The 17,609-nt window shown below is 39.3% G+C and overlaps 1 protein-coding gene across 1 annotated transcript; it reads left to right on the top strand.

Annotated features, from left to right (window-relative positions):
- Positions 1-2,553: 2,553 nt before the first annotated feature.
- On the top strand, positions 2,554-16,268 carry LOC107290807 (calcium-binding protein 1-like). The gene is made up of 7 exons (XM_015819730.1): positions 2,554-2,595; positions 6,667-6,697; positions 11,186-11,320; positions 12,683-12,703; positions 12,832-12,929; positions 15,369-15,516; positions 16,243-16,268. Exons 1-7 carry the CDS (start codon positions 2,554-2,556, stop codon positions 16,266-16,268), a joined length of 501 nt encoding a protein of 166 aa, XP_015675216.1.
- The last annotated feature ends 1,341 nt before the right edge of the window (positions 16,269-17,609 follow it).

The following is a 17,609-nucleotide window of genomic DNA, read 5'->3' as shown; positions in this document are numbered from 1 at the left end:
AGCCACCCTCATCGCCACTAGGTAGGATCTAACATGTATCCTAACCCGTGTTCGGTCAGGTTCGGTTCGGCTGGCCCTCCAACATCTCTCTAGGCATCTTTTCCGACGTTTCATCTCTCTCAGCTCCCCGGTAAACCAGGGAGCCAATCGAGATCTACGTCGGGTCAGAGGCCGCAAAGGCACGACTCGGTCCAATGCTCTCTAGGGTCCTATGCTTCCTGAAAACCATGTCATCTCTAGAAAAAGACATACCCAAACTTGAACAAATTCATCTAAGATCTGAATAAAATGATTGCACATCGAATTCCTGATTGATCTGTTTCCCTTTGTCTCAAAATCAAGTTAATGTATGTAATTACTTCTTCACCAAACTTTAGGACATTATAAAACATGTTTTAATGAAATGTTATTTTTATGACATCTCCAAGAAGCACATACTTTACTCATTCTTTGGCTATACAAATACAATGGGCACCAACACATCTGAAATACTACTTTTTGGTGAATAATCTAAGATCTACTGAATCAACAGTAAAGGACCCAACAATCAAGAAATATGCCCCTGTAATGGTATGAGGAAATGACCTTGGGAGATTGGGGAAGAGATACTGCCCAGGGAGTGATCAGATAAGAGGAGGCGTAGCCCAAAATTGCATAATGTGAAGAGACTCAGTAAGGAACCTTCCTAACTTCTCAGTTTATAAAAGAGATGGTTGGAGATCTGTACTTTCAGACTTGCGAGATTCAGTTAATGTAACCTTACAATAAACTAGACTTAGTTCATCTGGTCATGCTTCCTGTCTCATCAACCTAGGAAGGCTGACAGCTTCAGACTAGTCTTGGTAAAGTAGCAATGAATCCTATTTTATGAAGAAAAAAAACACATTCAGATTCCAGGATGTGTCTATACCAGGGGTAGGCAACCTTGGCTCTTTTATGACTCGTGGACTTCAACTCCCAGAATTCCTGAGACAGCCATGCTGAGGGGAAAGGGAGAGGTTTTCATGCTGAGCCATGCTGGCTCAGGAATTCTGGGAATTGAAGTCCACGAGTCATAAAAGAACCAAGGTTGCCTATCCCTGGTCTATACAGTACCTGCAATGATTAGAACTGAGCAGGAAATGGCTTTCCCTGTGACACTCTGTGGAAATGAAAGCTAGACTTTGAAGAAGCAAGACAGAAAGAGAACTGATGCTTTTAAATGTTGTGGTTGGAGACGTTTACTGAGAAAACTATATAAATAGTCAAGAAAGTAAACAAATGGATTATTGAACAAATCAACCCAGAGTTCTCACTTGAGACACAACTGATCTGCCTGAAATTATCATATTTTAGATATATTATGTTTGCTCTTTTGAGAAGGTTATAATGCTGGGAAAAGAGAGAGGAGAAGAGAGGAGAGGTCAGCAAGATGGGCAGACTCCGTTACTTTATTTGTTATAGTTATTTGATCATTGTATAATTCTGCAAATTGTCTCTGAACAGATGGAGTGAGTCAATGAATGTGATTGCTCTGGCATAACATTTTAACTCTTAAAGCTTTCTTATTTTTCTAACCTAAACTTGGGCCTTTCCCCTGTGTTATATTACGATTTTCAACAAGTAGGGGAAGACCATTTTGTGTTAGAAAGTCCTTAAATACTTATACAAACAAGCCTGAATTTATTTGCATACTTTTGTGACTCACTCGCTCTTGTGATCAGATTGTATGACCCAAATGTGCTTTTTGTATAAGCCCTTGACTTGTATCAATTTTCATAAATGCTATGATTGTAGTTTTATTTCTCACTAGGGAATTGTTTAGACAAGAGATTGTTTTTTCCATTTGCATTGCCTCTCTCCCAATTTCTGTCCAGAATTAGTGTTATTTATAACAGATGTTAAGAATCATTGTTCAGCTCTAGTGAAAATGGCCTTGAGTGTCTAAATTACAGTGGATTCTGTTAGCTCATTCAGATCTTGTGGCCAGTTGATACATTTGACTGACAGTCTTGATAATGTATGCGCTACCTTGTACGTCCAATGATGCTGGTAAGGCTATAGCATCAATACTCAATGGAAGCAGCCCATCCTTGGTGCAAAGATTTCAAAATATACAGTAGTTAATTGTCACAGAGGAGATTATGTCCACATATACTCTAAGAGAAAGGAAGGTCAGTTTATGAGCCAGGGACTCTCCATTTGCAGGCCTCTGAAATGGAGTTTTTGGAAGCAGGAAAGAGGAACAGACCATGGATAATGTTTTCCTTTCTGATATACTGCAGTGCTCAGAGGAAGAGATGCCTGTTTGCCCTCCATCCTCTGCTTCAGCACCATCTATTATAGAGTTTTGCATAATCCTGAGGATTATGGTACTACTCTACGCCTTTCCCCCTCCATTTACTTTCCCTTAATATTCTAGATATATTCAACAATAAAAACCCTGAAAATCCTCAAAGAGACTAAACCTCCTAGAAGAGAATCACTTGTTACTATAAAAAACCCACTGCCATCGCGCCAGCTGCCTCCAGCCCAATTCCAATGCTCTGTGGGGATGGGGGGGCCTTAGAAGCCATGGGCAACTGCACCAAAACCCTAGGCAAGCATCTCTCCAAGGTAGGGAGAAAAAGATGGAGGGGTGGGGGGCCCCCTCTTCATCCTGTTGCTTTCCCATTTTTTATTTCTGTCTCCTTGCATGTGGCTGTTTCAGCACGTTTGTCTACTTTCCTTGTTTTGCTATGTTTGTCCATCAATGTCCCGATTTTAGACCTGAATTTTCTTTTTAGAAAATATGGCAAAATGTCCCCATTTGGTGAGTGCTTGTGGAAAAACTCTTTGCTTTGCCCTGTCTCAGACTTACGAGCTTTGAGGCGTCACCCCCGGATCCTTTAGCTCTAGGTACAAATGCTCCAAATTGTTGGAATGTTTCACAGAAGAATAATTCAGGAGGCTGAAAAGGGCCCTTTCCTTTCTCCCTGTTTTAATCCTGAGTTTAGCAGCCAGATCTATTTCTCACATCCAGTGAATGGAGGGAACGAAAAAGTTGTAACCCAGGACCAGAAAATGTTGGTTCTTGGAATTTGGTCCCATTGTTTATGCTCACTCCCACATTCTTGCAGTTTGCTCAAGGTCAGTCATCTCCCTTCTTGATGACTAGGTGAGAAGCATGGAAGACAAGCAAACCTGTATTCCAGTATTTGCATGCCACTTCTGTACACTGCTTAGAGACTATCAAATAAAGGAAAGGGTGACACTGAAGACAGAATGGAAGGGAGAGAATGTTGTGAATTGTTCAGTGAGGGAAACAAAACATGTATGTTAAAAAAAATATTTAGCTCTAATAGTAGAGAATCTATGTACTGTAGCTCAGGGTTGAATTTTTGGATTCTTGAGATTCTCTTGGTTCTTTTCCTACAGACGGTTCATTACCATGTGAGGTAACATCATCTATAGGCTTATGTTTCTGCCTGTTGTCAAGAGTCATGTTTATGTAATCGTCAAAGCACTCTGTAACTTTTGCAATTTTTTTTTATAAAAAGAAGACATTCAACCAAAGATAAACAAAAAAAAACCCCACTTGAAAGCATGAGGGAGATGATCTCTGTAACCAAATTCACAAGAACAGGTCAACCCAGTTTTTATCTCAGCCTATGTTGCTTCAGTAAAGAATTACATAAGTAAGCACTCTGTATGATTTCATAATCCTCTTTTTGTCAAATTAAAATTGATGATTTGGTGGGGACTCTGAAGAATTGAAAGTTGTGTGCTTATGTGGCAAAGAATATTTACTCAGAGTTAGGGCATTCCTTTACGCCACCCTGTTTTAATGACTTTTAAGGAATATTTTACTACATAGTTTAAAAATCAGTTTTACTTCTATTTAACTTTTATATCCATTGCTGGATAGAAATTATAGATGTTTGAATGCAACACTCACACACGATATCTGGTTAGGAAAAAAAACATAGTTTGCTGAGAACCTTGTTAAAGATCCATTTGCCCTCCTCTTAAAACCACAAGTCTAAATCTGTAGGGACAATATGTAGGACAAAAAGCAGAGGGATTATTAGGAAAAATGAGCACACCTACTGTGGTGGTCTAAATGTGTTATTGTTAGGATCTATATTTCTGCGCTTGAGGCACTGGTGTATGTATCCCATTTTGGAAAGAATGGAATATCTATTCTATGTCTGCCTAAAATCATGTGTATGCATTGAGTAGGTGCCATGAGTATTGATGATGGTATTAGCAAAATACGCCTGCTTGTATTTCAGCATGGCCCCTGCTTTGGCTGGTGTTACAAACAGTGCTTTTGACTCCCATTAAGGATTCACTGCAGGGTTATGCAGGCTGAAATATACTGTACCATCAGCTGGCTGACATCAATTGATGCAGGGGTCTTCAAACTTGGCCCTTTTATGACTTGTAGACTTCAACTCCCAGAATTCCTCAGCCAGCGTTCCTGACCGAGGAATTCTAGGAGTTGAAGCCCACAAGTCATAAAAGGGCCAAGTTTGAAGACCCCTGAATTGATGGATGTTAAGTATTTCTCAGCTGATAACATTTCTCTGTCATTCTTTGTTTTTCTTTTGTATGCTTTTCCTTTTTCCTTCCTGTCTATTCTTTCCTCTCCATTACATTTTTACCTTTGCTAGAATTTCCCAAGAGTTAGGAACTTTAAGCCTTCGGGTGTGATAGGTTAGGGCCTTTAATCAAACATACCTAATTGCAGGCTATTGTGAAGGAGAATAAGCAACCCTCAGAAGCTCTTGACTCCCTGACCTCTTCTAACAGCAAGCTGGATGAAATAGCTGATAGCACACGGTATCCATCTTGGCAGAATTACTCAATGCTGCATGGTTTGGTGGGGCCAGCCTGCATCTTCTTGCGCCAGAGCATCGCCATCACATTGATCGTACGTACTCTGCTTCTACTGTAGCTGCCACCTATCTCCATTTTCCACAGTGACTGGAATGATTCCCCTCACTTATCCTCTGGGTAGTCCACCACTGCTCGATTATGAATTAGCTCATCTTCAGAGTTTTCTGCTCCCTCGAAAATCCCACTTAGCATCTTTTCTGCATACAAATTATAAACCCATGCACATATAAAGTGTCCTTCAGTGACTTCATTGCCCTTATGTCAAAAGCTAGGAAACAAAAACGATTCATTAATAATGAATAAGAATATATTGATATGCAGCTGTTTTATGCACCTTATGTTATTGCATGCCTTACAATAACCTCAAAAGATAAATCAGTATTATTTACACCACGCCATAAAAGAGGAAAGTAAAATTAGTGGGGTTAGATGCTAAGACTGTGAGGGAAAGCAAAGCTCTTGAGGCTACTTGGTAATTCATGGCAAAGACAATCTCTTATTTTGAGACCCCACAATGAGTAGATCGATCTTTTAATAACAGCTTTTGAACTATCCTCCAGCTAGGTGAACCCTTTTAACGTATTTCCAAACTTTACTTGCTCAATGTCAGCGTCCACAAAACACCCATTTTAAAAAGGAGCTAGTGTCAAGTCTGCTAACATTGGATGTTATTGCTTGACATAAGTGAAGAAGCAAACATATCTATTTAGTCTACATATTGCCTCAAGAGCAAAAGCAGGCATTGCGGGCCAGATGAGGGGGGAGGAATGCCTGTGAATAACTACATTATCTTAGCATAGCACAGCCAAGGTCAAAGCAGTAGCAGTTTGTAATAACAGAAGAAGATTCACAGGAGACAAATTAACCTCGTATACTAACTACTGACACTTTCCTCCCTCCCTCAACACGAACAGCGCTCTCGATCCTACCCCCCCTGTTTCAGTTTTTGGCTTTACTTCGTTCGTGCCGGATTATGTAACTCATTAAAGGATTCTTTAAGGTAATTATGCCTAAAAGTTCTCTGAAAAGTTATTTCTTTCGGAACCTGACAACTAGAACCCATGACATTGGGTTATCCTTCTTCCCATGTATAATATAGACTGGCATTCTTTCTTCTCCCCTCAGAATTCCCAGCAAAGCACCGGAAAAAAATCTTCTCCTTCTCCTTGGCTGACCCACATATTACCTGCCACTATGCTGGGTTGTTGCTGTTGGAAACAACTGCGTTGAAAATTGCACCTGGTGTATCCCCAAGGGGCCCTCCCTCTACATTGACCCTCCCCATCCAACCCTACTCAGGCATCTGAATCGCTTCTCATTCTTCCCTCACCACCCACTAAGAGATTTTAAATTTCAGCCTTGATTCCAAAGCAACCAATCACCAATCCCCTGTCGGCCCTTGCTGCCAGCCAATTGGATGCAAAGGGTATGTCCCTCTCATTTTTCCTTGCACCCATGCATCCTATGGGTTTTTGAAAAGTGCAGTTGGAAATAACAATCACAATGGCTGTAGCAAACGGCGGCGATGCTGCAGTGGCCACAACTTTGCTAATACAACTGGTGAAAGATCCTTGAAATTTCACTTACATCAGAATAACAGATCCTGGATTCTGGATGCATTCTTTAAATTAGCCCATTTGAGGTACCTTAATTCAAAACTTCTTGACTTATGATGCACTGTTTTGCCCAACTGAAGGTTCCAAATGGATGGGGGAATCTGACATAAAAGCCATTCAAATAAGCGTCAGTTGGCAAACTCTTTCTGTTTTGTCTGTTCATTGGCCTCTACTCTTGTTCTCTCCTTAGGACCGAAAGCTGCGAACGGAAGAAATTGAAGGTAAAATGAAATATACTTTCTCATTATTTTTGTTAAGGTCTTTTCAAACTTGGCTAGTCTGTACTCTGATCTGAAATCGAGGGCCCTGCAGGGAGCTGAGAAAGTTCTTCAAAGACATGTCCAGAAACAGGTGATAAGTTGGCCGCTGAGGACAGCATAGGGCTTGACACTAGTCATTATATGATGTTCCCCTTTTTGTTTTGATAAGCTCCCCTGCTCTGAAAGAAAACAATTTTTAATCTTAGACTGAATTCATTCCATGGTGTCATTTAAGGTATTTTCATCTTCTTCTCAATGCACCTCTCACTTCCAAAGGAGTCTCAGAACAGCCCTCAACTGTTGTTGCAAAACTCAATCTGAAGTGCAAAAAAAAAAAAAAAAGGTTACTAAATAGTGCCAGGCCTCCTTCATCCTTCTTCTCTCACTGCTCTGGTGTTAGAAGGATGTGGTGCCATTATAGGCACCATCATTCCGTATGGTAGTGCATTTTTGTCATTTTTGCTGTAAACAGTTTCGTAGTTCTAATTTTGCATGGTTTTATCATTTTACCATTTTGCCTGGGCTCATGAGCTTGTTTTGTTGAGATTACTTTTAGTCTGGCAGGCAGACTAAATCAATGGCACAAATTATATAAATAATAAATATCCCTCAGTAAATGCGGAGTGCAAAAACCACATTGTAAATTATCCAATTGTATCCATATTTTATTTTATTATTATTTATGTGCTGTAATTTTATTTCTGTAGTGGAGGTGGCGTTACCCTTTAATTAATTCATGATAATGAATTAATGATCATTTTAATTCTTAATTAAAAGGTTCTTTTTCCCTCTGGTGTGAGGACTGTCTCCCAGCTTCAATCTTGTTTAGCTTTTGCTCTAACATATCAAGAATTAAGAGCCATTGCAAAGCTTGGAAAGATTATGGTTTTGGCTAGAAATGTTCACTGTGTGCTTCACAGCTGAAGTAATACACATTGCTGTCTAAAGGGGTCTCATAAGACCTAAAGTGTAAATCTTCATTAGATAGATAGATAGATAGATAGATAGATAGATAGATAGATAGATAGATAGATAGATAGATAGATAGATAGATAGATAGATAGATAGATAGATAGATAGATAGATAGATAGATAGATAGATAGATAGAATTCTTTATTGGCCAGGTGTGATTGGACACACATAAGAAATTTGTCTCTGGTGCATAAGCTCTCAGTGTACAGTACATACAAGCAACAGGTGATAATCATAAAATATAATCATCATAGATTATAGATACAACACTCAGTGATAGTCATAGGATACTAAAGCAACCAATATAAATCATAATAGGATACTAAAAAAGCAATCAACATAAATCATGAGATACAACAAGTTATAGTAATAAGAATCTAAGGAAATAGGTATAGGACAGATGACAAGGATAATAAGAAATACAGCCCTATTGGGTGATTTGACATCCCAGGGCATAGACAGTGTTGTGGGAATGAGTTGTTTAATAGAGGGATAGCATGGGAGAAAAAAACTGTCTTTGGGTTTGGTTGTTTTGCTGTGCAATGCCCTATAGCGTCATCTTGAGGGAAGAAGTTGAAACAGTTTATATCCAGGATGTGAGGGGTCTGGAGATATTTTCACAGCCTGCTTTCTGACTCGTGCGTTGTACAGGTCCTCAATGGAAGGCAGGCTGATAGCAATTGTTTTTTCTGCAGTTCTAACCATCTGTTGAAGTCTGTGTCTGTCTTGTTTGGTTGCAGTGCCAAACCAGACAGTTATAGAAGTACAAATGACAAACTCAATAATTTCTGTGTAGAACTGTATCAGTAGCTCCTTGGCCAGTCTGAGCTTTCTGAGTTGGTGCAGGAAGAACATTCTTTGTTGTGCTTTTTTGATGACGTTTTTGATGTTAGGTGTCCATTTTAAGTCCTGAGATATTATAGAACCTAGAAACTTGAAGGTCTCTACTGTTAATACTGTGTTGTCTAGTATTGTAAGAGGTGGTAGGCCAGTTGTTCAACTTCCCGTCTGTATGCAGATTCATCTTCGTTTTGAATAAGACCAATCTTTTGAAATTCAGTTGTTGCTATAGAGAAAAAGGAATAATGGAGAGAGCACACAGCCCTGGGGGGCACCTGTGCTAATTGTACAGGTATCTGATGTGATTTTGCCTAGCTTCACCTGCTGCTTCCTATCTGTTAGAAAGCTTATGATCTACTTACAAGTGTGGTCAGGCACAGCTAGCTGAGTATAATGGTGTTGAATGCTGAGCTAAAGTCTACAACAGGGGTGTCAAACTCGCAACGTCACGTGACATGTCACCACGTATCGTGACATTTTTTCCATTGCCTGCAATGAGGTGGATGCAGTTTCGCCATGACGCATCCGGCCCACGGGCCAGCAATTTGACACCCCTAGTCTACAAAAAGGACCCTTGCATGGGTCCTTGGAGATTCAATATGTTGTAAGATGTAGCGTAGTGCTATATTAACAGCATCATCTGCCAATCTATTTGCTTGGTAGGCAAATTGCCATGGATCTAACAGTGGATCTGTGATGGTTTTCAGGTGGGCCAGCACTAGCCTTTCAAAGGTTTTCATAACTACGGATGTCAGAGCAATCAGTCTGTAGTCGCTCAGCTCCTTGATGGAGGGTTTTTTAAGGCATTGGGGTTATAGTAGAACGTTTGAAGCAAGAAGGAACATAACACATCTCTAGAGATTTATTAAAGATATGGGTGAAGATGGGGGCAATTGGTCAGCACAAATTTTCAAGCAAGAAAGAGTTACTTTGTCTGGGCCTAGTGCTTTTTCAGGCTTTAGTCTGTGAAATAAACCTCATAGATCTTTTTCTGTGATCACCAGAGGTGGGGACCCCAGAGAGATGGAGTCAGTTGTAGGAGACTTGGCTGTTGTATTTAACATGGAGAGGGTGGCAATAGTTGATGGTGGTTTCTTCTCAAACCTACAGTAAAACACATTCAGGGCATCTGCCAGTTGTCAATTCCCTTCAGCATGGGAAGGAGGTTATCTGTAACCAGTGATAATTTTAAGGGTTTTCCACATGTTTGCTAGTTCATTTGTTGAGAGCTAATTCCTCAGCTTCTCAGAGTAGCTTCTTTTTGCTGATCTCCCTTGTTAATACATTCCTGGCCTAATTGTACAGCATTCTATCTTCTTTCCTGTAGACTTCCTCTTTGCTATGACGTAACTGTTTGAGTTTAGCTATGAAATAAGGCAGGGGTCTTCAAACTTGGCCCTTTTATGCCTTGTCGACTTTAACTCCCAGAATTCCTCAGCCAGTGTGCCTGGCTGTAACAATTTTGGATTGCTGCCCCATATATGTTTAAATAAAGTGCTATTGGGATTCTATATCGACAGAGCTGAACACATAGGATAAAAGACTGGAAGTATTAACCTCTTATTTTTGAATCTCTTTTGTCTACACACTCTTCTGTCTGGGTATGGTGGCTTGGTAGTTAGTGCTACCATGTTTCCCTGATAATGACCGGGTCTTATATTATTTTTTTTGTTCCAAAAAATGCATTAGGGCTTATTTTCCAGTTAGGGCTTATATTCAGGGAAATACGGTACTAAATGCGTCTGGCTGACAATCTTAACTGGGGTTTATTTTTGGGGTGGAGCTTATATTAAGAGCATCCTGAAAAATCATGCTAGGACTTATTTTCCCGTTGGGTCTTATTTTCGGGGAAACATGGTACTATCAGATATTTTTCAGAGGAATTTTATGTGGTATGTGAGAAAGATAGGACCCCCAAAGACCATGTTCTTAATTAGATACTAAAAGGAAAATCTATATATATAAAGGTATAAATCCCTTTGCTCTACCTCCTTGAGCTGTGTCACTAGGGAAATCAATACCACCCCTTTGTGAGATTCATGAATCTCACAAGACTTGTCTAGAATAAAATGTTATTAAAATGGGAAAGAGAAGATCGCTTTCCAGTTTTAAATAATCACTGGTAAGATATTCAGTGGCTGTTAGCTCTTCAAGCTGGTCCACTTATGAAACCAAGACCATGAGTACCAATACTACCTTTATTGTAAGATTACCATATAGCAAAACCTTGCAAGTCTGAAGGCACTTGCCCCCCCCCCCACACACACACCTTTAATTACCAGAGAACTAGGGAGAGTCCCTTCTGAGATGCTTTCTCCACCCCTGTCTTTCTTTTGGATTTAGTTCTCTCTTATCAGTCTTTTGCCAAGGCTGTGATTCTTCCTCCTGTCTCCCAAGGTTTCTCACGGCCCATTACATTGGCAAGAAGATAAAAATACAGAGTTATTGAAAATACATATTTCAAATTAAAAGGATTCCTCTCTGAAAGAACTATACAATTATATGAAGAGAAAGATTGCATCTTGTCATCTGGTATAAGGACTGGCAGGCAGGCTGCAACTGTGGGTCAGAATGTGGGGATAGGGGTTCACCTGCCTATTAACTATAGTTTGTTATAGCAACTTTTCTCCTTTCAGAGCTCAAGGAGGCTTTTCGGGAGTTTGACAAAGATCGTGATGGCTACATCAGTTATAAGGACTTGGGAGAATGTATGCGAACCATGGGCTACATGCCTACTGAAATGGAACTCATAGAATTATCTCAACAAATTAGTATGTACCTTCTCCTATAAGTCAACCTAATGCCTAAGGAATATTGTACAGTAATGGATGTCACATTGAGAAATGTCTTCCAGTTACATTTAATATGGATTCTGAGCTTTTTCTCCCGGTCTCTTTATCTTTGAGTGCTGGAATTATAATCAGCAATACCCTTTGACTGCCTTTCATTCTTGAAGTGTTTTCACCTCACAAACGTTAAAACTGACATTCTTCTCTTGATCCCTCCCAATCCTTCATCCACCTTGTTATGAATAGGATCCTTGAAATTATCTGCTACCTTGATTAGGAATATCTCAGGCTGACAGGTATTAATGGAGGTATTAATGGAGAGAAAACAAGAACTGCACAAAACTGAGAGGCAGTGTGGTCTAGCAATTAAAATGCTGGCCTGGCACTGGAGAGACCCATTTTCAAGATCATCCTTAGTCAAGAAACTCATAAGGTGATCTTGAGCCAATCACTGTCTCTCAGCCCAATCTACCTCAAAGGACTTTGAGGATGGAGAAAAATGACAGATGGGCATAATATGTACAGAACTGTGAGCAGCTAGATGAAAGATAGCATATAAATTAAACAAATGAATAGAACCTCAAATCTTAAATCTTTGCCCCTGGATTTTGCTGAAAAGATTGTGAAGTGATGCTGCAAGGGCAGCATGTTAGCCATTTTGTAGCAAACAAAGCCAGTAGCTCTAATGATGGTGGTTGGTTGGTGTGCTGAAATGGGTGAACTCAGCCAAGATCGATCCATGCTGTTTTGACTTTTTCAAGGCCATTGTGAGTGTTCCCAGGAGTCCTGTAACCCAGGCAAAGCAAGCAGATGTGAAATGAAGAATAATGATTTTTCACATCTTTTCTGCAGGGACAAGCAGAGTACAAAGCTCCAGGGGTCTATTTAGGTTTTTCTCCCCCCCCTTTTTTTCCCCCAGTGACTGCCTTGAAACAAAAGTTCCTTAGAGGATACATTTTAAACAGAGGTTTGCCTTGAATTCAAGAGGAGGGGTGAGGCAAGAATTCCCATCAATGAAGAAAAGAACCATGCACAAACAGATTGCTTCAAAGCACTGGAAACATTTATACTACCCATGTTGCTGTTGCAGCTGAGCTGAAAATACTGGCTCAGATTATTGAACATAGACAATGGAATGGGATGGCAGGGGCCAAAACTGTTTTCAAATGAGGACAGAAGCCTCACATTAAAGATACCCTGAACGTACAAATGGTTGTGCTAAGGAAAAACTACTGACTGTGTAGACTTTCTAAAAGGGTTCAAATTCTGATTATTTATATTGGTAACAGTCATTTTACTCCTGTATATGTATTTTTTAATAAATATACAGAATCCACATAAGAGGGAATTCTGTTGGGGGACATGGTGGTTAGACAGGTGAAATTCAGTTTCTCCAGTGTGAGATGGCCTTGGCTCACAATATAAAATATTTAACTTTGTGTTGCCCTGCTTCTTCTGAAAATGCCTTTGTATGCCTACAGCTGGAGGAAAAGTGGATTTTGATGACTTTGTAGAACTGATGGGCCCTAAGCTGTTGGCAGAGACAGCAGACATGATCGGGGTTAAAGAGCTGCGGGATGCTTTCCGAGAGGTGAGCTATAGTTATACAGTTACAGTTATAAGGATCAGAGCTGGTAGTATTACATGCATGCTGGCTATCTTCCCACAGTACATTATGGTTGAATATGTTAATACTGAATAAACCACATTTGCCCTGTTTCAGTCATAAACTGTGGCTTACAAAACAATTGTGGATGAGTTGAGTAAACACACTAAGCCATAAATAAGCAAATCACACAATCATAGAGTGGGAAAGGCCAGGAATTCAAATTAAGTCATATGTGACAAATTGCATGATCACATACGGTGAGCAAGGAGTGCTGGATAACTATATATTGTGGATGTTTAATTTTGATTAAATTGTTTGCTGCTTTGTTGGTTTTTTTACCCTTATAGTCGATATTCACAATTTTAAGTTAGGCAGTATCTTTACAACAATCATCAAAAGATTTAAACAATTGGCATGTGTGCCTTTAAGATGATCAATGTTTCATCAGTCTAAAAAATAAATAAGAATCAAGCCACAAGGTAAGAAACTGACATCAGAAATTATATCCCAAGTTTTTCATGTTAGGTTCAGTATCAGAGTGAAGAGTGGATGATTTAGTCATTGCTAGATGTGCCAAATGACACCAAGGACTTGGAGGGTTATTCTCATTCCTGAAAACAGAGGCCCCCGTTACTCAGATTTTCTTCCAGCTTTACATAAACACAGAGGTTCCATGAGCAGAAGTAAAAAAGAAATACCTTGTTGTTCCTTTAGGATAGATGAGATTATTTTAAAGCTGTACACTATTTTTAAAAAATAACTCTAAGGCCAACTTGTAAAAGAAGCAAATCTTCACTGTTTTAATTAAGTTCTTTCTTACTATGCAAAGTATCTTTGAGTAACTCTCTTACTCTTGATATGCATAGATTCTAATGTGATATTTAGGCAAGAAATAACTTTACCATTATATTTTAACTTTTTGAAGTATTGTTGTTGCATAAGAAACCTTCAACCCACCAGGTTTTTCTCTGCAGAACTCTGAGGAAAATTCAGGGGTATTGATTTTCTTCCATTTTTCTTCCTTGACTAAGAAATAAGGTAGAAGTATATCCTCCATACTTTAAGTGCTGTTTGTTTTTGACAGTCTTCTAGGTCACGCTAAGGCCCCACCTTCAGACTTTGCCCCCTTCCTTTGATAAAGCTGACGTAAGGGCATATTCTTTATGTATCAAAATAATTCTTAGTAAGACCAACAAGGCATTGGAGAAAACAGATAGAGAAACTAATGAAGTACTTGTGAAATTAAGAAGAATCCTCCTCTGTTTTACTGGAATCATCTAGGTATAGAAAATAATGAAATGCTGAACTCTAAGGATGCTCTATATTTGGGGTTTCATCTAAAATAAATCACGAATCTGCAGGCAGGGAAATTTATCTAGTGTAGTAACTGGAGACTTTGGTACCATTTTAAACTGGGAAAGCAGAATTACAAAGTAGTTATTTTCAGGCCATTAGGAACCATCCTCCTGCAACATGCAGAAACCTAAAAAATGTTTTATCTCACATATACTGTAGCTATCAAGCTTTTGCCTGAATATATCCAACACAGAGAAATTCACCCTCTCACGGAATGATTCCACAATCTGCTCTTCTTGTTAACAAACTGAGTAGGGTTTCCCTTCCTGTAATTTAAATGCATTCTTCCAGGTCTATGATTCTGGAATGAGAGAAAAAAACAGGTTTTGACCTTTTTGTGCACATTAACGTATTTTAGGAATTTAAATTGTGTTATCAGTGTTTGTTCTCAAGAGTAACATTCACAGTTCTTTCAATCTCTTTTTATAGATTTAGTTTCTAATCTCTAATCATCCTCATGGCCCTATTCTGAGCCTATTCCAAATTCTCTGAATCCTTCTTAAGTAATACTTTTTAACTGCAGCAGCTACCATAGATGCAATGAATGCTTTTTCAGGCATGATTTTCGTTTTGACTTTGCAAACTTCACGAGTATACATTGTAATGTAATTATGTGCAGCTGCTTGAAATATCTGCCTTATGCAAGCCCATTTTGGATGGGCAGGATATTTTGTCTTGTCTTGTGTTAATCCACTATTTTTTTTCCTTATTTACTAACTTATTTATATCCTGCCTTTATTATTTTTACAAATAACGCAAGGTGGCTGACATATCCAACACATCTTCCTCCTCCTATTTTCCCCACAACAACAACTCTATGAGGTAGATTGGACTGAGAGAGTGACTGGTCCAAAATTACCCGGCTGGCTTTGATGGCTAAGGTGGGACTTGAACTCATGATTCCCAGCTTTCTGGCCCAGTGTCTTAACTGCTAGACCAATTGCCATTGTTTATTAGTCAGCTAAGAACAGAATACAATACTGGGTTCAAATGAGACTGGAGAAGTATGAGAGACAGCTAAATGAACAGTGAAATAAGGTGTTTGTGTGTGTTTCCTCCTTCCAGTTTGATACAAATGGTGATGGGCAGATCAGCATAGCTGAACTATGGGAAGCAATGCATAAGCTCCTAGGGCAACAGCTGAACTACCAAGATATGGATGAGATCCTGCAGGATGTTGATTTGAACGGGGATGGTCTGGTGGACTTTGAAGGTATGACAGGGAAAGTTCTTTGGGAATGAAAATTAGTATTTTACAAGTGGAGTAGGATGTCTGAACTGAAGCTGAGAGACTATTTGGAACTTGTTTTTGGTTTTGGGAAGGAATATATTGAACAGGCTGGCAGAAGAAAATATATACTAGGGTTTGAGGTACTGTATTTATCTCTACCAATTTCTGTTTAATAGACAATAAAGTCAAAAAGGGACAGTTTGAAAGCTAAGATTTTTGTTTTATTTCAAAATAGCAAATTCTAACCAGAATGCCTATATATTATAAGCCTAGCAATGCATTCTTTTAAACTCAACTACTGTAGAGCATTTTATCTTTTCCTATTGGCAGGCATATTTTAACTGGAGAAGATAAACATTTGAACTCAATGCTTGGCTCTAAATCTTTACTCAGTGAAGATTTTTTTATTCAGTGAAGAATGGCAAAATCAGATTTTGCTCCTATAAAAACTCTGTTGCCTCTTTGCAATGCATTTATATTTCTTTCATTCTTTCTTTCATGGGAGGGTGTCCATTGATGCATTATACATCTGTTTCTTGGTCAAACTAGAGTGTGATGAAATACTGTAGTATTGGGAAAATGAGGTGGAATATTAGAAAGTGAAGATCTATAGCTAACTAGCCATTCCTACTTTTAAGCAATGTTTAAAAAATGATACATTCTTTCTTCTCTCCTAATGCGCTGACATCCTTGCTTTTGTCCATACAGAGTTTGTACGGATGATGTCCCGCTGAGAAAAGCAAGCAGCAATGTAAGAATGAAGTGCCTTGAGAGGGACAACTGCCATAAATTCCAGCTTCAGTCAATCCAGCCATTAGGAGAAAAGGCAGCAAACAACTTCCCACATATCCTGTGTTCTCTGCCTGGAACCAAGCAGCCATTCCTAAAATCCAGAAAGTTCAGCCAGCTTCAGCACCTTTAAGGATGTTGTGGATCATAACCAGAGGAATACCAGATCTCTGTATTAAATATGGCCATGAACATTAACCCTAACTTCTCTTAGATTTCAGATGCCATCATATCTTGTTAACTGTTTGCTGTAACACTGAACTTCCACTTTGTTCATTCTAAGCAGGCTTAACCAACAAAATTCCATAATTGTTCTGTCTGTATTTGTCAAAATATTCCAAATACCTGTTTTACTACAAGAAGGGCTGTTTCTCTTTATTTGTTCTTCCTCTAACAGCTGTTTTCTGTTTCAAAATGTATTTTGCTTCCCACTGTGGCATTAATAATAATAGGGGTCCTTGGTACTCTCTGAGCTTGCTTGTTTTCTTGCAGACGTTTCATTACCCAAACTAGGTAACATCATCAGCACTGGTAAGGAGTGCAATTTGCTGTCAGCTTTATAGTCTGATGGCTTGCCTGTCAGTGTTGGTGACGGTGGTCTTAGAGATTCTTTGGTTGGGCTGTTTGATGTTGGCTTCTGCCTGTTTGTCCTACATAGTGGTTGTTGTAATCCTTACATGGTATGTTGTAGATGCCTCGTGTTTTTTCTTCTGGGGTTGTTGGTTCTTTTCGTCTGCTTAGGATGTTTTGAAGGGCTTTAGTTGGCTTGTATGCCATGCTTGTATGCCATGTAGGACAAATAGGCAGAAGACTGGCAGAAAGCATCCACAAACACCAACTAGCAGTCAGAAGACACGATGAAAATTCTTTAATTTCACAAGATATAGACAGATTTAATCATTGTTTCAATTGGGAAAATGTGACCATCCTAGACCAAGCCAAATCCAAAAATGCCAGGGAATTTCCCAAAGCTTGGCACTTTGACAAATCAGCCATCAATAGACACCCAGCCCAAAAAGGAACAAAAACACCCAAGCACCTCTCCACCAGCAATCAGCACTCAGATCACCATAGATTAACTCCAAGGTTAACATCAAACCAACAATCAAACAAACATACCCCAATCATGAAACTGCCAAAGAAGCCAACAGCAAACAGCCCAACCAAAGTACCTCTAAACCACCCCCACCAACACTGACAGGCAAGCCATCAGAATATAAAACTGACAGCAACCTGCACTCCTTACTAGCACTGCTGATGTTACCTAGTTTTGGTAATGAAACGTC

Source organism: Protobothrops mucrosquamatus, unplaced genomic scaffold, assembly GCF_001527695.2.
Source record: "Protobothrops mucrosquamatus isolate PMUCROS unplaced genomic scaffold, P.Mucros_1.0 scaffold970, whole genome shotgun sequence".
Taxonomy (NCBI): Eukaryota; Metazoa; Chordata; class Lepidosauria; order Squamata; family Viperidae; genus Protobothrops; species Protobothrops mucrosquamatus.
The sequence above is the reverse complement of the archived record's forward strand: the minus strand, read 5'-3'. Positions and strand labels throughout refer to the sequence as shown.